Source organism: Heterocephalus glaber, unplaced genomic scaffold (assembly GCF_053883595.1).
Source record: "Heterocephalus glaber isolate CG9 unplaced genomic scaffold, H.glaber_assembly_v1.0 deba00001461, whole genome shotgun sequence".
Classification (NCBI taxonomy): domain Eukaryota; kingdom Metazoa; phylum Chordata; class Mammalia; order Rodentia; family Bathyergidae; genus Heterocephalus; species Heterocephalus glaber.
The window spans coordinates 8,766,305-8,788,794 of record NW_028258308.1 but is presented as its reverse complement, the minus strand read 5'-3'; the positions used below and the strand labels follow the sequence as shown (position 1 = coordinate 8,788,794).

Sequence of the window (22,490 nt, the reverse complement as noted above, 5' to 3'; positions counted from 1 at the left end):
GTTTTATTTTGTAAGGAATGTATTACATGTTAAAACATCACATTAAAATGATAGAGTAAAACAAATATAATAGAACTACTTTTTCCAATGCAATAATTCTTAGCTTTGCTTTTGGTGGATGCAATTTTTTTTCAACCCTTTCTGATCAGTTACCTGATGCATTCCTCAGTTTTCCTATATGGTCATTTATCCAGATCTATTGAGAGTATAGGGCAGACAGGGCAACACTGACTAGTGATTTTTTTTAGCAGTATAACTTTCTATCCAGCTTACAGAAGAATTAAGAGGTCAGAATTAGTGAACATTCCAATCAACTAAGGTTTAATTATGGAGCTATAAATAACCCCTCCAGGACCCTTTTGCATTACTTTCTCAAGACCTTCAAGCTAATCAAAAGGGGCTAATTTATTGTTAGAAACTACTTAACCAAATTACCAAAGACAGAAAACTTTTTACTATTTCTAAAAAAGCATAATAAATAATTTGGCAATCTCTTCAATGAAGTCAAATTTGCTTTATTTTTCAAAAGATTATATTGTTAAACGAGTACAGAGAAATTCTTTGTAAGTGTAAACATATGGCTATTATTATGAATTGATTTTATTAGTTCCTGTTGAAACTGTTAAACGTAAAAAAACCTAGATTCTAAATTTCTACATGACAACATACATAGGTAATGTTCTATTGGACTTTCAGCAGATTCTTATGCTTTGTACATTATATGTAAATTAGGAGACTGGAAATGTTTCAAATCATCCAAGTGTATGTATATTCACTTTATATAAAGAAAAAAGGAGGCTAGAGACAAAGAGACTTTTCTTTTGTCTTCCACAAAAAGCTTGAAAAATGTTTCTTTGTAAAATTGGAATTGAGTTTTTTCAAAGTTAAAATAAGATCTTGTTTTATGGACCGGGAATGTAGCTCAGTGGTGCTGCACTTGCCTGGGAAGCGCAAGGTCCCGAGTCTGATCCCTGTATCTGGTACCAAAAAAAAAAATCCTGTTTTATGTGAAACTACTTGTTTTAACAAAAGATAAACTATTGGCACATTAACCACAAGGTGGTGCTATAATTCCATTCTGGTACTGATGCTTTATGCACTAACAGACTATACTAGTTATCTCTTTTTAAAAGAGATTTTTATAAATGTACCTCTCATGTAGTTGGAAAAATAAATCTAATTGGATTCATTACATATGCTATTAAAAGATAAGTAAATTTATACTAAATTGTATGCTTCTGTATGCTAACATAAAAGTTCAGTTTTAAATGACTAAACACTAATCAGAATATTAAAAATGCTTTAAGTCTTTACCTATACCTTAAAGGTAATATTTTATATTTGAATATTGAATTATATAACAGAAACAGATGAATAATAAAATATAATCAGATTATCAATAAAAGAAAAGTACTTTACCCTCCCAATAAGTCAATTTTCTTGATTTTCCAGGATTATACTTTTATTTACAAAGTTAGAAAAATGTTTACATAAAAATTATAAAATGATTTTAATTGTCTATTTAGCTTCATCTAAGGCTTTTACACTCCAAAAAATTTTAGTTTCTTGTCATTAAAACAGAAAGGAAAACCTCACTGTGTATCTCTGAACACTGGCTGAGGACCTCCTGGGTCTGTGCTGCTGCTCTTAAAATGTGACATACAATAGAGCACTAAAATACTCCATACATTTCTCACAGTGAACCTGCAGACCTGTTTTGCTACAAAAGGAGAATTACATTGTTACCTTCTCAATGTTAATATTACTACTTTTTGACTGAGCATGAAATAGCTGTGTTTTTGTTTTATTTAATTGTCAATGAGCACTTCCGACTTTTCATTACAACTTTTTCGTCAGCACAGATGGCAAGACGGTATGTATGAGAGCCTCTTGGGTACAATATGCAAGTCCTAGCTGGAATGCTTCCAACAGGATGTAAACCATGATCCTCAAGCCTGTACTTTAAAAAACATATTACTTAGCACACTGCCAACAAATGTCAACACAAAAATGCAGTGCTTGCTGTAATGACTTCACTCTGTAAAAGCAATGTACTAGCACATAAGTTTTTCCTAAGAAAAGTGAGAGAGTAATCAGTATAAGAATAGTTCAAAAATATCAAAGTATTTATTCAATAATGAATGGAAAAACTCATATACCAAAAGGAATACAAATTCTTAATAAAAATATTATAGTATATTAAAATTATATGGAATGTTCTTAAAATATACAACATGTACAGTAGCCAAAGTCCTACAGAAATTCATGAAGAAAATTCTACAATTAGTGACTTGGGCATTTTAATAACTCTGCAGTTTCTTCAAACCTGAAATATAATAAATAAATGATGTATAAGTAAATAAATAATTCATAATGAACAACAGGATATAAGTTGTTAAAATTATGCTTTTGCATCTAAAATAAGTTTGAATTTTTTCTTATTTTTAGCTAGAGGTACTACAGTACTAGTAAATTTTATACTATGGCCAGAGGAGAAAAAAATTAGCCAATTCTTGGTGCATTGTTATTTCAGTAGTTTTTTCAAGCTTTAAAAAATTATTGTATGTAGTTTATTTGGTTACATAATATTTTAAAAATTATATACAGTATTCTCATATAATTTTGCTTTATATTTCTTTTGAACTAGTCTTTTAAATATCAGATGTAATGTCATTTGTACTAGATAAAAGTATCATGACTAACATTACCTTATAATAACTTATTAGTGATACTTTAACAACTGTGAAAATGTCTCCAAATATCCATCTCTAGGTTTATTATTCTTATTAATCAGTTATCAAAAATAACACTTCATTAACTACCAACCAAAAATATCTTTGAACTCTTTAATCCAGAGTTAATTCCATTAACACTGTTGTACATCACTTGTTGGAAACCAAAACAATGACTCATCTTACAAACACATAACTGTAGGTGGATTTATTATCCACTGGAGTCTTGAAGGAAATTCCACACCTGACTGAGAGACCTTTAAGGTTTGAAACACATATGTACATTCTATATATATTGCAATCCAACACAATTCCCTATAGAGAAATGAATTTCTGTTGCCCATTTCTGTTACTTACATTTTTTTCATCCTTTCCATTTTCTGGATTGTTGTTTCCTTTAATTTAAAAAGCAACAAATTTAGGTGATTTCTTTAAGTAAATCATCCTCAAAAATGGACCATGAACAAATAAAACAGTCTGAAACATTTCATTAAGTACTATTTATTCATCACAGAGAATGTTTGAGACTAAGATTTACAGTTTTGCCATTTTTCTTGCCAATAGAATATGACGAAAATCAATGCTTGATTGTTTCCTTGACCTTTGGAAGAAATCATCTAAGCAGTTGTCAGTTTTTCTTACCTCTGAAGTATCTTTCAAACCACAGTAAGTAATAGTTGAGGCTCTGGGAGTTGAATTTGTTGATTCTGTATTATAACCAGAGGACAGAGGCATATTTGCTGGCCTCTCAATTTTGATTTTTTCATCTGTGAAGACAGAATTAAGCATCAAATTATCTTTTCCTTTTACAGTAGTGTCAAATATCTAAAAATTTTATTTACAGATGGAAGAAATATAAATATTTTGATCTAAAATAGCTACAGATATAGATCAAAATATGAATTTTTCGTATTCTTTCAATAGAGTAGCCTGTCTACAAACAGAGATCTAGATGTTAAAAATTGGCTCATAAAAAATACAGAAGGCAGCCAGGCTTGATGGTGCATGGTTGCAATCCCAGCTAATCAAATCAGGGGGCTGAAGTAGAAGAAAGGAGAGTTCAAGGTTAGCCTACGTAACATATATTTCAAAAAAAAAAAAAAAATTGCAAAAAGCAACACTGTCTACTATACTAACAATCAGTTTGAATAAAACAGTAATTTACCTTTAAATATAAGCCACTTATTCATAAGCCTCTTTTCTCAAAATGGTGGAATTTACATTAACTAATAAATATGATGAATTTATCATGATGATTTTATCCAGCAATGCTTGGATTTTTTACTATTCTATTAACTAGGGAATTTTTTACTATTGTTCTGTGGTAAGTGGCAATTATTATCAAACTGACTATACAGTATATACCTTTTAAAAGTCAAGAAACATCCCATCTTAAGTTGACACATATGGAAAAACAATACTTAAAATTCAAGTAAAATACACAGGATTTTTTTTGCCCCAAAAAACTAAACAACATTTCAGATATCTTGATATTATTAGTTTGACAAAATGTTGGTACATTTTTTTCTATCACTCAGTCAACTATGGGCCATCAGAGATAAGACATGCTCCTATCAAATTAATCCTATACATCCTGCCCTGCCTTTTAGAGTAAATTTGGCTGTGAAAACAACCCACTTCCCCCCAGAAAATCAGACACCCATTTAAACTGTTTTACACAAAAACTTTTACTGTAAGCCTTTTCTCACAACTTCAATTAGGTCTCCTAATTCCAAATCCTAAAGGAGAATGCAGTATGGCTTTTGGGATTGGTTATTTGCTGGGTTAGGTGCCTATTCTTGACCCAGTTGGCTGAGCGTAGGGGTCAAGATCACAACTCTGAAAACTAGCTAGACCCAGATTGTTTAGCAGGAGCTGTGGCTAACAGGTAATTGTAAGGGGTAATTTGAAACTAAGAAGGAACTATCATGCCCTAAATCTTTTCTTATTTTCTATGGGAACAGACAGGTGTCCTTTGAAGGTAGTGAGTATTTCCTATGTTAATCCAAAAAAGAGGGAGGGAGGAAGAAGCCAGAGCTGTGAAGATAGACAGCACAAAGGGTGAAGGAATGGCTGTCTTGGCCCAATGTTCTGGGCAGGGATGTGCTTCGTTAGTAGAAGAAATCTAGTATTAAGTAGGCTGGCAGATTATTCAAAGAGACAGCCCCTTAAGGGACTCCAGGGAGCATAGACAGAACACCAGCCATGAGTTTAATAGCCAGATCAGTTAAGTGCATATTACTTTCAGTGACAATTCTTCTCCTTGCTTTCCTGAGCCTTTTATAAGTCTTATTTGTTTAAAAATCATGGTTTTGCCCCCCAAAATTAAAAGAATCATACCACAGTGATATATGTGTGCCCATGTTCATAGCAGCAGTTTGTGATAGCTAAAACTTGGAAACAGACCAAATGCCCATCAACTGGAGACTGGATAAAGAAAATGTGGTTTGTTTATAAAATGGAGTACTACTCAGCCATAAAAAATGAGAAATTAGAGACATTTATAGCTAAGTGGATGTACATTGCGGCGATACTCTTAAGTGAAACAAATAGGACACACATGTATAAATACCAAATAGTTTCTCTCATGTGAGAAACTGAAAGTGTAAATAAGGACTAAATGTATAATAGGTAATGTGAAATAGGAAGAAAAAGGGCAAAGGGGAAGGAAGTGGGAGGGCTAGGGGAAAGGAAAGAAGGGAATGGGATTAATATGAGAAAATGGAAAACTAGGAACAAAATCTTTGTAAATAGGGAGGAATGGAGGGACTGAAGGGAGGGCTGGGCAAGAGTGAAAAATAAGAACCAAGAGAGAGTATGTAAAGGTGCAAATTTCCAATGATGAATGTCATTATATTGTATACCTAAAATGTACCAATGATTAGAATGAATAATCGATAATGCAAAATAGGAAGAAAAGATCCAAAGGTGTAGGGGTAGTGGGAGGGGCAGGGGAAAGGGAAGAAGGGAAAGGAAAAATGATGAGAAATGGAAAAAATGGAAATAAAGTCTTTGTAAATAGGGAAGGGTGGAGGGGGTGAAGGGAGGGCTAGGAATGGGGAAAAAATAAGAACCAAGATGCATCATGTAAAGGTACAATTCCCAACGAGAAATGTAATTGTGTTGTATACCTACAATGTACCAATAAAAGAATTAAAAAAAAAAAAAATCATGGTTTTGGGCCAGGGATATAGCTCAGTGATTCCACTGCCTGCCTCGCAAGCGCATGGTCCCGAGTTCTATCCCCAGTACAAAAAAAACAAAAACAAAACAAAAAAAACATGGTTTTTTTAAGCCATGCCATAGGGGATATCAAAAGAAGTGGTAACCAAATTCAGGTTAGAAAGAAAAAGGGAGGGCCAGGGATTTAGCTCAGTGGTGCTGCCACCTGCCTCACAAGCGGAAGGACCCGAGTTCGATTCCCCTGTACCAAAAAAAAAAAGAGGAAACCAGTCACCCCTGACACCAGGCCCCTGAAGCTAGTCATCTGAGAGCTTCAGTGGTGACTGCTAAGAGATTCCTGTGAACAAAGGAAATGTTCTAAGGTTTGGGACACTAGACCTAGCCACTTCTTCTTACATAACCATTAATCTTTTACCACCGACTTGGAGGATTACACCTTTAACCAGTAAGAGAACCAGATGAGTCTTTTACTGTTCAATAATTTGTAAGGCAGTACTTCCAAATCAAGGACCCATGTGTATATCAACCAACTTTTCAATATTTTTATATTATTTCATATATAATTTATTATATTCAGAAATGAATTCATCATTTTTCCCAAATCTCCTCCTCCTGAATTCCTTATTTAGGAACAACCATCCAAACACAGAGGCCAAACAAAAAGTCACTCTTGACTTTTCCTTTCTTTCACCACTTGTACTTCTATCAGACCAAGGCTTTTCAATTTTAACATCCAAATATCTCCCAAATAAATTACCTGCTTGTTATCATCATGACTGGTGCCTTAGTAGCAACTCTCATCTGAGACTATAAAAGTGTTGATAAAAATCTTTCTATGACTTCAGGGTAAACTCTATGATTTGGTCTTTCTACTCTTCTGCTTCAACTTCCTTCAAGTGCCTACATGTAACCTTTTTTAAAATCACAATGGAACAAATCACATTCTTTTTTAGAGCTATACTTTGGTTAATAATATATTCTTTTCTTCTGAGGGGAAACAGGAATAAAACAAAGTAAACAAAACAAAACAAAACACACTACTGAGAGTTGGTAGCAGTTGGTAGTATCTAGCAATTAACCCGAGTTACTATTTCCCCTAATGAAAATAAATAATTTCATAGAAAACGACATCATATGAGATCATGAAACAGAAAAATACAAAACCTGGTATGTGTGAAGAGACAAAACAAGGATGCTATGTAAATCACAAAAGTGACCAGATAAGCCCTCTCTCCACTAACATGAGTGCTTGTTTTCCCTGAAAATTTTAGCTCCACTTCATTCTGATCATCAGTCTTCAAACTTCTGCTCCCTAATAGCACCAAAATCAGAAGAGTCCTAATTTCTTTAAACCCTCTCTAAAATCATCCAACAGAAGTACAGTCCTTAGAAAGCTCTCCTACCTCAGAGACACTGAGGTGCCTTACTGAGGAACACTGTAATTTTGATAAAGGAAAAGCAAATCTAGAACCTCACAAAAATCATTCCCAATTGAACATGATTCTAATACTAGAGAGGCAATTACTGCTCTCTGCATCCAAATGAAATCAAACCTTCTGCTTCCAAGTAGCATGCATATGTAAGGTGTAATGTATACAGCTTTACAAACTTGAACCTTTAATTTATCTAGGCTAGCTTATAAACTCTATGAAACCAGCTATTTACCTTATTGATAATCTATAGTCTTTTTCAGATAGTGGTCCATCTTGTCATTCTGAATACAGTGGCTTAAACTTAGCTATGTCCTTTCTCAATAGGATTAAGATATACTGAATTCTGTAGTAATAATGTTATTAAAAACAGTAAGCTCAAACATTCAAAATCGAGTTCAAAAAAGGCAATGTTTTGCAAATAGCAGATTCAATGTTCTTTCAATACATAAATACTTGAACTCTACTGTATGTAGATATTAGAGACAGAAGTTATATTTTCTACCTGCTAGATAGACTACAAGATAACAATAGTGCTCTCAGGAATCTTTAGTTAAGCTTGAATATTTATGAATAGATGCATGAATAATCAAAGGAAAAAAAGTCAAAATTTTACTAAATCTGAAATTGGTAGTCTATAATAAACTTAATACCTAAAATAACATCACAAATGACTGAATTTAATAGACTAATCACTGAAATTGTTCTGTGCATAATGAAATAGGCATGAGCACTAAATATGCAGTGGTTAAGGAAAAACCTCAGAGCCAGTCCCCTGAATGCAAAAATATCCTTCATTCAATAACAATGTGACCTTTGGCAGAGTTACTTAATCTCACAGCAGCTCACTTCCTCATCTATAAAATACAGTACAGATAATAACAGTACTTATCTTGTATGGTTATTTTGAGAATTAAATAGATTAATATAGTAATTACAACAATGCCAGCACATAGTGCCATAATGTATTGTTACTATTGTTATATGTACTTTAAAGATATAATGATGTTGATGTTGAACACCCACATATATTAAAATTTAATGTCATGAATTTTGAATTGTACAAACTCTCTTTTATAAATGATTTAATATAAAAATGAGAAAATTTAGACCTTTGTTTTTTCAAAAAATATGAGAATCAAAAGAATAAAAGCTGCTGGTGAAAAACAGAAGAGATCCTTCTTGCTCTGTCACATTGAAAATATCACTATGAAGTTGAATGACATGAAGAGACCATCAATGAACTGCCTGAATGCAAGAGATTTGGAATACTTCACAGGTTACTAAAAATTTTTTTCTGTTATATGTCATTCACATACAAGAATGCTATTACCTATATTTGAAAATTAGAAATTCTAGAGGTCTATTTTTGTTGTTTTACAGCACTTTATTATACTAGAATGATTAAAAGACTAAAATGTCTCTTAAAAGTTTGCAACTTTATACAATGAAATTTATTTATCTATGTTATCTAAGATATGTAAGAAGTTCATAAAGCAATATTTCGCTTTAATTACCTATACATTCGTTAATTTCTTTGTTCTAGAAGATTTGAAATTTTTAGAAAATAAAAATAAGGCTTGAGAATAATAAAATTATGCAAAATATTCCTTTTCTGAAAGCCCTCTAGCATACCACCAATACTCATACCAGTAAGAACTTACCAGGAGTCACCAGATCTATGTCACTACTGGAAACATAGTCGTCACTCATTGCATTAAACTCTACATATTCATTCTGGAAAATGGTTAAATATTTAGAACAAAATGAAAAGTGTTTTCATTTTATAGGGCCAATCATAAAATATAACAATAGTACAAGAAATACTTAAGCAACTTTATTTACAAAGCAATACATAAGAATTCCTCTGTATGAGAAATAATCTTTTAACTGTGCAAGCAGATAGTAAATATTTTGAATCTACCAACTTTACTGTAGGAAAAAAAAGATAGACCAGAAATTGAATTCTAGGTAATAGAAATACATTTCTCAGACTTGATAAAGCAATGGTAAATTTCTATGAAATTCACATCTTGACTGAAGTTAGTAAGTAAAAAAAGAAGAGTTGTATTTGTAAATTTTCCTCTTTTATAACTTTTCCTGCAAACTGGAAAGACCATTTGTGCTATTTAAGATATAAAATAATTTGAAAGTTTACATAAACAAAGCACGTATATTCTTGCCTCAGTTTGAGCACTTCAAGTTCTATTATCAACTAAAAGCTCAGACTATCTTAGTTGATGAAGACAAAAATAGCCATAATAAGAACAAGAAAGTGGGCCACATTTAAACAGGACTTTATTCTAATTAAACATTTCCCCATTATCTAAGTATTATCATATTTAGTATTTCCAAAAGAATACACACATAATAAAAGGAATACTTTACTTATCTAAGATATGCTATACATCTCAAGGAAAGAAAATACCTTTTTAGACAAAAGCATTTCTGTTTCAAGAAGAGTGATCCGACTTAAAAGATTAGTCCAGGTTTTTTCATCTACTATCACTTTCCCTTTCATTGTTTCTTCCAAAGAGTCTAGCCTTTTCTCTATCCAAGTCAACTTATTAAGTTTTTCTTGACATTCAGCAAGCATAGTTTGTAGTGTAGTAATCTCTGGTTTACTTTTTATATCCTGAAATGATTAAAAAGATTAGAGACAATAATATATAAGCTGAAGTTCCTTTAAAATCAATGTATTTCAACTTCCATTCTATTATTTCAGTAGTTAGGAAAGGTAGTACAGCATGAGAATTAAGAGAGCTATTGGTGAGGACAGACTACTTAGACATGTAAACTACTTCATCTGAGAAGTATAATTTGATGCCCTCATTTCTTCATTTAAAAAACAAGATAACAAAAAACAACAACAAGATAACAATAGTATCTACTTAATATGTTTATTGTGAGTTAATATGCATAATATACTTAATACCAGGTAGTACAATAAAACTGTCACTAAATACTAACTAGCAGGCCAGGGATTTAGCTCAGTGGCCCTTGCAAGAGCCAGGTCCTGAGTTTGATCCCCAGTACCAAGCTCCCCAATACTAACTAGCTTCTTGTAAGATTGCTAGCATGAAGCCAAGAGGAAATAACTACAATGACAGTGCACTGACATTATTTATTGTATCTTGTAATAGGTAACAGCCCTAATGGCCATCTGGTAGGTTTTATAAATTGTCAATTATATACTAAGATGAACAGATGTCAGAGAACATAGAAAAAGAATAGAATAAGATGTTTTAGCAGAAACAGCAATTAGACACATAATTGGATTTGTGGCAATAAAGAATAATAAGCATGATACTCTTAGAGACAGAAAAAGGTAGCAAGAACCAAGAAAGGAAAATGAAAATGACAGGGCAATGAAGTACCAAGATTTTCCATTCACGAATGTAGGAAATAAGTGGTAGAACATCTCCACTGCACAAAATGTAGATACCTATCTTACTAGGTTATAAATTCCTTGAAGCCACATCATGTCTTACCTTTCCTTGCATTACTCACAACACATAGCCAAAATTCTAAACAGAAGTGAAATAACATCTGTTAAATTATATTCAGTAAAATTTAATGATTCTTAAGTAATAACACAGGTAATGTGTCATGATTAATAATTCCAAGTTAGAAATATTCCAAAGTTTAAATGCTGAATTAATCATGGACATCAAAGTAAGAAACCTTGGTCTTTTTAAAAAGTTCAAAATTCTTACTTCCTGCTCAGCCTTGGTTTCAAGGACCTGCACTTCAGTAACCTTTATTTCAGAAGCCTTTAAGTCTGATGCATCACATACTTCATTATCATCTGTTACCGAACATTCTGTATCTTCCGGAATGTTACCATTGTTTTCATTATACAGGTGACGAATCACCACAGCTTTCTTCTGCAGAGACAAACATGTAAGAAATACTTCAGTGGTTTTACTACCACTATTTTAAACATACATCCAATAATTTTGCAAAAAAGAATACTTAGCCTTACTTTACAGATTTAAAAAGATTTAAATTACCACAATTCATGTATATATCAAAATGTTATGAACTATTATTACAATATTCCATGTGTGATGATGAAATTATAGTTTGGACTTTTAAAAGCATTTTTGTATTTTAGAAAAAATACTGAAGTGTTTAAAGCTGTTTGAATTTTTCAAAACGTTGGGGAAAGTGGTTACAATGAAGACAAAACAAGATTGGCAGAGTTGATAAATTGCTGAAACTGGATGACAGATATTTACAGATGTTTTAAATGTTCCATAATAAAGTTTTCATATAACTTACAAATAAATAATAAAGAACTAGCTATGTGAGAACTCATTATCATTTCTATTAAATCACAATATATTAGACCTTTAGCAAATAACTCAAATTTCATGTCAAAAGGAAAATCATGACAAAAAAAGTTTGGGTCAAACTATGTAGTTTATACAACAGGGCTCTTCTGCCTATTTTTCCTCTAAAAATAGTCTGAATATCTACTATAGAACTTAGTATATGTGACAAAAAAAAAAAATCACAAACAGCATTTTGTATAAGACATTGAGAAGGAGACACTTTGCTGTGGCACTGACTTAATTTTTGTCTAAAAACAAAGACATCTACTTGTGGATTGTAACTTTTTTTTTTTGGTACTGGGGATCGAACTCAGGACCTTATGCTTGCGAGGCAGGCGGCTGAACCACTGAGCTAAATCTCCAGCCCTGATTGTAACTTTTATAAATCTGAGAACTTTTAATATTCACTCAGGTTCTTGATATTTAAAAATCTTATGTAGATCATTTAATTTTGATGGGAAACCAAGAACTTTAAGAATATTGAAAATAGGTCTAATGTCTCAAAATGTTGCATTTTTCTTTCTTAGAGCAACTTAGATTACCCTAGAACCCCTATATTGAAAATAAAAGATTGAGAAAAATATTATATCAACTTACACTTAATAAGTACCTAAGTATACCTAGTATTGTGCTAAGCACAATGAAGGTAAATAAAACCAGTTCAGAAAATCCCTATTTATACACAATATAAATCATTTAATAATTGGAAAATAAGATCATACAAAACTAGTAAGAGGTGACTTAGAGATGCAAGCAGATGAGAAATATGCACAATTATGCAGAATTTAAGCCTCTTATAACTCCTTTTTTATTGCCCTCATTACTTGGAGCAAAGCAAGCACATTTAAAAAAGTTATTGGCACAAGAACCTGTTTTGAGGGTAAAATTACTTTAAAAAGTGTGAAATTTTTTAAATATATTCTATTTTTATAAGTCATTTAGAGTGGATTCAGGTAGAAAGAGTTCCCTAGACAGTACTTCAGCCAGAAACTTCATATCCTTTAGCTTATTACATACTGATTATTCATCTGGTATTCTATCCTTCAATCTTATAAAATTTTCCACAAATGCAAGATGTCTGAAAGTACATTTATCACTACAAAATAATATTTTGGCTTAAATCTCTCTTGGACATGGAAAAACTATATCCCTGAGTATACTGGATTAATTTCACCACATATGCACAATGAATACAAAGGCAAAGATATCAAAGAAGGAAAATATTCAAAACACTAACCCCAAACCACACTTCACATTTGTAGTTTATCAACTGTTAGACAATTCATACTCCTGGTTACAGAAATATCAATGTATAAAAATGAATCATCATAACTGTTGGGAGCAATGCTACATAATTCTAGGGAAAAATCATTTGATTAGGCCTAGTTCTTCCACCTACAGGCCAGCTATGGCATTCCAAGACATAATTCCATTTTGGCCTCAGGTCACAACTGAGATCTCAATGATCCCGTGATGCTGTAATGCTCCAGGACAAGACCACACCTGCAGGAGACACCCTGGGAGGAACCAAATCTTCATCTGCATAGTTGCTCATTGTTCTTAGATTTCCAAGCCCCCACCCCTGCAGCCCCTCCCCCTTTTGTTACTCCTTGCTTATCCCAATGAGAAGTACTGAAATCTACATATTCACAAAGCTCAGCTTCTTCTCTTCTCATTTGTCTACCTTTCCTGTAATTCGCCATGTGCTGCCCTGGCTTGCAGGAGACTAGGACTTACTGCAGAGGTTCTAGTAATGTCCCCTTCCCCTGTTCCCTACACATAACCATCTTCATTACTAAGGGTAGGTTTTTCATATACTATATTCTCATGTTTTAAGAAGACCAGATACATAATAAATAGTGTGGATAACTGAATAATATAACTATATAAATCGTCAATATTTTCCTGGGAAATGAGGTAGAATTGAAATTAGAAATAGAAAGCTTAGTTGATTTTATATTTGTGCTTTTCTTGTAACTTCAGGAATGTCTTTCAAAGAATAAATGGTACTTGCTGTTAAAAAAATCACTATAATGTAGTATAGTGATGTGTCATCAAGTGCTAGACAGAGAAGTGAATCTTACATATCAGATTCATTAATTAGATAACTTATACTACATGACATGTTTTCTTTGTGTTTTTTCTACCTTTCCTGAAGTCATAAATCTGCCAGTGACATCAAAGCCAACAGGTTCTGCAGGTGCTTTCTCATTGCTTGATGAAGGCTCTGAATAAGCAGAAATGATTTTTTTTCTTGGTTGTGAAGGAGTCTAAAAATCAACAATAATGTGTTAGACATAACAAATTTTGTGTGAAAACATAATGTAAATTCCACTATCACTTAAATATTCACTTCTGAAATATAAGTGACAAATAACGACACTAATGAAACTATGTCTTTTAAAAAATAAGTGATGAAAATGCATTATCTTTGAGCTTACCACTAGCAGTTCCAAGTCACAGATGTGTACAGTGAGTAGCATTTAAAGCAAACATGAAACTTTATAAGGTTACCCAAAACTTTGAATAATGTAATAACTACACTATGTAATAATTTGCTAGTGTACTGATTTCATGTATCAAAATACTGAGCCATTTTGCATAAGTCAGCAGTAAAATCCATTCATAAAATTACCTTATTAACACCAGTCAATTCTTTGTGCTTTTTCATCACACAATTCAAAATATCACAAATAATCTGGATTTTCCATTCTGCGAACCCATGCTGCATAAATTGCGCTTTTGTCAAAATTGGTTTATAATCAAATTGATCACGAAGAAGCTGCAAAGGGGAAAAAGACTTATATAATAATTAGGAGCAATTCTTTCCTTAATTCAAAATGATAAATAGTCACCTGGTCAGGAAGAGTAACAGCTTTCTTTGAGAGGACAAGGTGGATCAAGCCATTAACTAAAGGTTACTGAAGAGATTTACAGAGCTGTGTGAGTCATAACCCAGGAGGAGAGGTATCCAGGTAGAAAGCAGGTGGCTAGGGATGTGCCAGAGAGATGGCAAAACACAGTCAACTGTCAGAAAGTTCAAATATCTTCAGAGGTAATGGAAAAATTCCTTAACTCATTAGAATACCATACTAGATGTCAGCAACCTACAGTTGTATTTAATTATTCTACCACTATGTAAATTTTAGATAAGTCAAGAGGCCTTTTGAACTCAATCTCTCATTTGTAAATGGGCCAATAGTTTCCATAGTTCTGCTACATGGAATCCTAGAATTTCTTAGAGTGCCACTTAGGCTTCTATGAAACCCTTCTGGTATTAGTGGCAAAAAAACAGGAAGATTAAATAGAGACTATATATAAAGCTCCTATTTCATCAAGTGCAATTCTCTTTGTTAAAAATTAGATTTGATAAATAGGTTATACCATAAAAAAGTTTCAGAAAACCATAGTATTTGACAAAAATGATAAAAATAGGTTTTTAAAAAAAGTCAAATATGAGTTTAAAATTCAGTATTCATATAGAAGAAATAAGATATAAGACTTGATATAAGATATAAGACTTGGTCTCAGACTTCAAAGAGCAAATTATCCCAAAGTTTGAGTCTTTTCTTACAAATAATTACTTCAGCTAATACTTCCATGAACTACAACTTTTACTGAATGTAGTTATAGTTCTTTTCGTGTTTTTTTGATACCAGGGATTGAACTCAGGACCTTGTGCTTGCAAGCCAGGTACGGTGCCCACTGAGCTAAATCCCTGGCCCAGTTATAGTTCTTTCTAACTTCTGCCAGTAGACCAAATTTTACTACAATTTGATAGAAAAAGGGCAAATGATAGCTATTAACCAATGTTTACCAGTTGCCGTAATTATTAGAGTAGAAAACATTCACAAAGCAAACTTGAATTGATTTCAATAGAGATTTTAATGAGACAGATGCATATAAAATATTCTGTAAACTATATGTACTGCATACACAGTGATGTACCATATTTAAAACATTTTGGTCAATGATGGAACATGTATACAGCAGTGGTCATATAAAATTACTATGGAACTGAAAAAGTTCTATTGCCTAGTAATTTTTTTTTTTTTTGGTTCCGGGGATCAAACTCGGGTCCTTACACTTGCGAGGCAAGTGGCAGAACCACTGAGCTAAATCCCTGGCCCCCTATTGCCTACTATTTTTACTGTACCTTTTCTATGTTTAGATACACACATACTTACTGGTATTACAATTGCCTATAGTATTCAGTACCCTAACATGTATGAGTTTGTAGCCTAAGAGCAGTAAGTTTAACATACCATATAGCCTAGGTGTGGTAGTAAGCTATACTATCTAAATTTGTGTAAACATACTCTGATATTTACATAATAATAAAGTCACCTACTGACACATTTCTCAGGATATATGCCCATTGTTAAGTGATATGTAACTGTATTTAAGGAGTTATTAAAATATTGATTTTAAAAAATAACATCTAAATAATTATTACTTCATAAGTTCAAAATACCTTATAGACAGTATCTGTAAAGCGCAGGTCATTCTTTGCTAGGAGCTCTACATTACATTCCATGAGATGTTCTGTTACAAAGGGTGAGTACGAGGTAAGAGAATAGCTGATGATGGGCAAAGCTGCTGCTGTGTCTCCCTTTATCAAACTGTTAGGGAAAAAAGAAAGGCTTTCAAGGAGCATAATTCTTAAAGTTTTATAATGAAGGAAGTATTAAAAATATTATCAATAAACAACACTATAGCCATAATAACTGAGTGATACATGTCCCTCCAGAGTCTACCTCCAACTCTAAATCTTTCTAGCAAGATTATCCAATACTATTATCCATCACTTAGTATGCTCAAAAACTTAGTACAGTATAGTCCAACAGTCTAGTCTAATAGTCCAGTGCCAACAGTCCAGTTGTAGTGCTAGCCACTTTATTTCTCAAGAACACCATAGTTTTCCAAGCAGTTATTGTTAGCTATCTAAACAGATCTTATAAATAGTTTATGTTGTGGAATAATCTAAAAAGTATCATTCTTAATGATAGTCTTGGGTCAATAAGAAAAATGTTTAAATACTACACAGAAAACAGGAAAATATTGGCACATTTTACGATCATTCCTATCTAAAATGTATTTTTAAATGCTGATATTTAAAAGTGATGACAAGAAAACTTCTCTACCCAATCTGGTTAAGTCCCTGAAATCCAGGATAGTCAAGATTTTCCTACTTTGAAGAACCAAGACAATAGGTACAAGCTGGGTACCAGAAGGTCAGGCCTGTAGTCCTAGTACTCAGGGAGGCTGAAGCAAGAGGATCACAGATTTGAGCCCAGCCTGGCAACTTAGTGAGACCCTGTCTCAAAAAGTAAAAAAGGGCTGGGGATGTAGTTCTGTACAAAGGCCCTGTGTTCAATTCCTAGTACTGCAAGCAAACACACACACACATACACACACACACACACACACACACACACACAATAAAACCAAAATGATGATATGCACATAGTATCGATTATATTTGTTTCCTAACTTCTGTTTCTCACATGTGATACCTGTAATAACCGTAACTGGACTTTTTATTCTCCTTTCATTCATAGTATTCTCTTGGGTTTAGCTCTCCCCAGTATATAACCACAATATCCACACTTAGATGTAAAGCCCATTACTTGAGCTAGCTGGTAAAACCATTACTGAGTAGCTGGTATAACCAAGTTTTACTCTATACTTGAATATATGCCTAACCTGGACTTGTCTCTCGATACTTGTCCATTCACTCAATCTCTTATCAGGTTCAGTTCTAGATGTGGAGACACAACAGTGAACAAAACGAAGTCCCAGACCTCAGCTTATATTCTAGTGGGGAAATATTAATAAATCAATCAATGATGACAGGTAAGAGTATGTGAAATGAAGAACCAGAAATTTTAATACAGAGAAAGGCATAAAGCCAAGAACAGTGGCATATGCCTATAATCCCAGTACTTGGGAGGCTGAAGCAGGAGGATTGGGAGTTCAAGGGCAGCTTGGGGTACATAGTGAGTTTGAGGACAGCCTAGGCTACCTCGCAGTATTATGTCTCAAAAATGAAAACAAATAAAACCAAAATAAAGTGTATCATATTAGATTAGCATAAATATAGGAAAAGTATATATTGCTACATTCTGTATAAGAATCTTCAAGGATAGCACAGGTTGCCATAAGAAATCCTGCTAACCAGAATCTTCCCTATCAAAAAGAACATATGGCTTAAATGTATAAAGTCTATGCTCCATAAATGAATGAACAGAAAAACTGATAAAAAATAGTAGCAATCTCTGCTCATTATAGATTTATTTAAAAATGAGAAATACCATCCAATTGAATGAGAGTGGTAGGCTATAAGAGTAATAAAATCCTTTATACTTCTATAAGTTTGAAATTATAGAGATAATACATTATATTGACACATACCATGTTTATAAACGTATCTTAAATTCTTGGGTTGGAATTTTTCATTAATTCATATCTATAAACAACTTTCTGAATTGACTGCTTTCCAAAATATTTTGAACATTTCAAAGTAAATTTAAATAAGAGCTAGACAAAAATCTTTGTCTTTCTTTAGGTACACCTCCCATGTCATTTAGTATTTCAAATTTTTAGCAAAAAGAATACAACAAATAAATCTGATATTATAGCTTACCCAACATAATCCACCTCTCTAGGATAATTTAATAAGCGAAGCACTTGTTCTAGTTTCCGTAAGCTTCTTTTTAAGTCACCTGTTGCCATTATTTAACATTAGATTCAGCTCCAATTCTTGCAATACAATTTTTCACCTAAAAATAAAAATCCATGAATCACTTTAAATCTGTGTATGTGTATGTTTTGAAGTTTCTCTATTTTATTTTGTACATTTCTCTGATGAGCACTTACCAAATTTTATTTTATCCTATTTATATTTCTCCTAACTTATTCTCTTCCCTACTGGCCAAGTACTTCCTGCTTAGAGTATATCTACTAGAAATTCCTGAACATAAAATAGGTTTCCACCTTATCCCCCAACATTTTTCCTTACAAAAATAAGTTTCCCCTATATTCATGTTATTATAATTCATGACATTTTTCCACATGTTTAAACTTAAACAATAAAATATCATTTGGAAAGACAAATCAAGTTGAAATAACCTCCATTAATGCTTATTTTAGATGCTAATGAAAATTACATAATACTATCAGTGAAAATAGAGACAAAAAAGAAATTTAGCATAGAAATGGTCATTGTCCCTACAGCTCTGACCTCAAATAGTCGCCAATCAGATGCCGTTTTTAAAAATAAAAATAAGTAAGTTAAAAATAATTCTGGGTTCACCAATAACTTATTCAGCTAAGCAACTACCTCTTTACTTCCTTGATAAAATAACAGAGTTTTACAGTCTGAAGAAATTGAACTAAAGAGGTATCAAATTTGGAACTATCAAGCAAGGCAAAGAATACGGAACAAAGAAAAATATAATTTCTTCGTATACCTCAGCTTCAACAAACTGCTAGTTATATCCTCTATGGTAGCAGATTGGCAAATTCTACTTTAGGCAGAGTAGATAAAACCTAGGGAAAAAATACCTTAAAACTAGGCTGACATTTGAGGGAGGCTTCCAATGAAAAGGTCAGGGTCAGATCCAATAAGCTTGGAGCAAAGTGCATCTGTACACAAGCTATAGCCATGCATCTTTTTTTAGGGACTCATGCTTAAAACTGAATATAAAATCAATATAAAACAAATTAAGGGAAGAAAGATTTGGTGAGTACAGTCAATGCATAAAATAAAAGATCATTTCAAAATGAAAATTATAGATACTACTCGATTTATGATGTGAGTTATGTCCTGATAAACCCACTGTAAGAAAAGCTGCAGCTTTGTTTTTTGGTACTGGGGCTCAAACTCAGGTCCTTGTGCTTGTGAGACAGGCGGCAGAACCACTGAGCTAAATACCCGGCAGTTTTGTTTTTTTTATTTGAAGGAGGGGCTGGAAATTGACAAGCTGATTCTAAAATTTATATGGAAATGTAAAAGCTAAAGGATAACAAAGTCTTGAAAATCAAATTGGAGGACTTAAACCACCGTACGGGAAGACTTATTATAAAACTAAATTTGGAATTAGTGAAAAGATGGCAAAGATGACTAGGGAAGCAGATGTGACTTGGTAATAATAAAATCCCAAGACACATGTGCAGAGCAGTTCCCAAAGTCCTGCACATGGTCATCTCTTGAGAACTCAAGCAGGTTTTCGATCTGATGTCAGCCTGAGGAGTGGGTGACACAAAAAGGTCGTTCATGCTGAGTCTTTGCCACTATGTCCTCTTGCATAGTGGTCCACCCTCTCCCTGTAGGGTGTATTTCCTTTCCTTCCTTTACTTGGCCCAGACTTGCTCTCCAGAGCCTTTTTCCTACCTTCAATAAAACTTTGCTACTGTTTGTACTTGTCTTGACCAATTCTCTGGTAAGGACAGAAAGAACTTAGAAACCACCTCCAGGAGATTCCTGCACCTCTAAATGCAGTAACACATACACTGACAACAAATTTATGTCAAAGGTGATACCGAGTAGCAGTGGAAAAGGGACAATTTTTTCCAACACATGGTGATGAAAAACAAGTTGCTGATTACACTTTTACATATGGATATTTCAATCACTACTTCTCAGCCAATTAATTGGACCATTTACATTTTTAGGCAGAGGGACTTTCAGGTACCATCAAATGGGAGATAACTGGAAAAAAGAGGAAGTAATCCTGAAATCAAATTATACAAAGTACTGGCCAAAAAAGATCAAACTTACTTAACATCTTTTAGGATGTCTGGGGTTAGATGGACGCATGGCAGCAGTAAAAGATTTTCTAGACTAAACCAGGTGTGGTAGCATACACCTGTAATCCCAGGACTCTGGGAGGCTGAAGCAGGATCACAAATTCGAGCCCAGCCTGAGCGACATAGTGAGAACTTGTCTCAAAATAAAAAATGGCTGGTGATATAGCTCTGTGTGAAGGCCCTGGGTGTCAAACCCTAGTACTGAAAAAGAAAAAAAGTATTTTCTTACCAGCCTTTACTTTCCTGAGAAAGATGAAGTAGAAACTAATTTGGCTGTAATTGAAAAAAATCTATGTTTGGGTTTCACCACTGGCTAATGTTTGTAGATCTTAGCTTGCTTTAGGTTTCTGGACTATGTAACTTAACACAATCCTTCTCAGGTGCTTTCTTCCCATAAGACATTCATTAACTTTTAAGTGTATCTCTTCCCTTAGTCCTTCCAAATGTACACTCTATCTTTCCAGTACATGCAATTTTGTTATGTGTAACACCGTGATATCTTTCCATTTTTCCTTTTTCTGATGTCCTGGGACACATTATTTCTACCCTGGAAATGAAATTTTTGAATGCAAAGTATTTCCCTGGAACACATCCTTTTCAGTAAGAGCAGAATAAATATTTTGTAGACAAGTAAAATACCAAGACAGTTTGGATCTGTAGGTGAAATCAGTAATAAAAATATAGGAAAAATAAAGGGATTAATAAACGTGAGCAGTATAGAAAAAGATTTACAGCTACTGCTGTTCATTTTCAAGAAAGGCTTTACTGAAAAAATTGTTAAAATATTGGAAAATAAAATTAAGATATTAAAAATAGCCAATCTATTGGTTGTGCATATTCAACAGTAAACCTAGAAATGAAAAATAACTTTTACTTTGAAGAAACTGATTGACATTTTTACTTTATAATCTTTATCAAAAGAAATTTTTTTTAAAAAGGAGATAGTACACTCCTTATACCACATTCCATCTTTAAGTTATCAATATTGCTGCTTCCTGGCTTCCTCCAGAGTTGTTTACAAGTCAAATTGCTCAAATGAATTTATGGAAGACGCCTTGAAATGGTACACCACAGTAGTTTAAGATTTTTAACCCAATTCAATGTCATGGCAGTTTTAAGTCATTAAAATGACTGTCAGTGGGATGTTACTGGATTCTGTGATTTCCGTTCAGAATGAAGCAACTACACTGACTGTAACGGTGGATGGCTAGGAGTGTATAGCTCATAACCCTCTGTATCACCTAAAAAAGTGTCAGAGGAACAAAGATGAGTAAAAATTAAATATATGAAGATTTTTTGCAAAAAAAAAAAATGTGAGGCAACTACTGCTACAACAGGTAAGAGAAGCTGAGGAAAGAAAAAGCACTTCAGTTAAAGAGCTTAGTGGCACTGCTGTGCTCATATAAAACTTGTTAACTGGTTTGCAAATATTTCTGGAAAATAGTCTAGGACAGCCATAATTTCAGATCAAATAAGAATTAAGATTTCAGGATTGGAAGACGAAGATAGGAAGATGGAGAAATATTTGAAACACCAAGAAAATACAGGTAAGGAAAACACAAACTACTTGGAACTCTTCCTTATAGTCAGCTTTTTGAAGGAGCCAGACTAATGCTCAGATCAGAGGGACCAATAGGAATCGGTCAATAAATTCCCAGCCCTAAGTACAACCCAAATTTGAGAGGATTAGCTGTCATGATTCCTCCTACTTCGTGTTATAACGAGCTGCGTACACAGGCAAGTCAAATCTAGGACTCCCCTCTCGCCACTTAATCTAAATGAACGAAAACACAGACCTGATAATTTGTCTGCACCGGGGGTCTCCGTAAGGACAGCAGAGAGAAGCGATCTCTGAACAAACTAGGGCGCACCCCGGCCAGTTCCCTCGGGTTCACCAGCAGCAACCGAAAAAAGAAGCGCCCTCACAAGGGCTCCGGCAGAGCCCAGCACGGGGGAGGGGTGGGGGGGAGGAAGCATAAGTAACCGGAGGAACCGGC

At 33.5% G+C, this 22,490-nt stretch overlaps 1 protein-coding gene across 5 annotated transcripts; it reads right to left on the bottom strand.

Moving 5' to 3' along the window:
• Positions 1-1,444: 1,444 nt before the first annotated feature.
• Positions 1,445-22,473, bottom strand: Cep44 (centrosomal protein 44). Of its 5 annotated transcripts, XM_013075205.3 has the most exons (11): positions 22,290-22,473; positions 18,329-18,464; positions 16,157-16,304; positions 14,318-14,464; positions 13,830-13,952; positions 11,062-11,232; positions 9,774-9,980; positions 9,010-9,082; positions 3,375-3,499; positions 3,090-3,127; positions 1,445-2,326 (listed from the first exon to the last, which is right to left on the bottom strand). In XM_013075205.3, exons 2-11 carry the CDS (start codon positions 18,415-18,417, stop codon positions 2,284-2,286), a joined length of 1,164 nt encoding a protein of 387 aa, XP_012930659.2. In that variant the 5' UTR covers positions 18,418-18,464; positions 22,290-22,473; the 3' UTR covers positions 1,445-2,283. The 5 variants fall into 5 exon arrangements, with proteins under 5 accessions (XP_012930659.2, XP_021120598.1, XP_004853001.1 ...); XM_021264939.2 differs by lacking the exon at positions 3,090-3,127 and having other exon boundaries at positions 2,189-2,326; XM_004852944.3 differs by lacking the exons at positions 1,445-2,326; positions 3,090-3,127 and having other exon boundaries at positions 3,218-3,499.
• Positions 22,474-22,490: the final 17 nt, after the last annotated feature.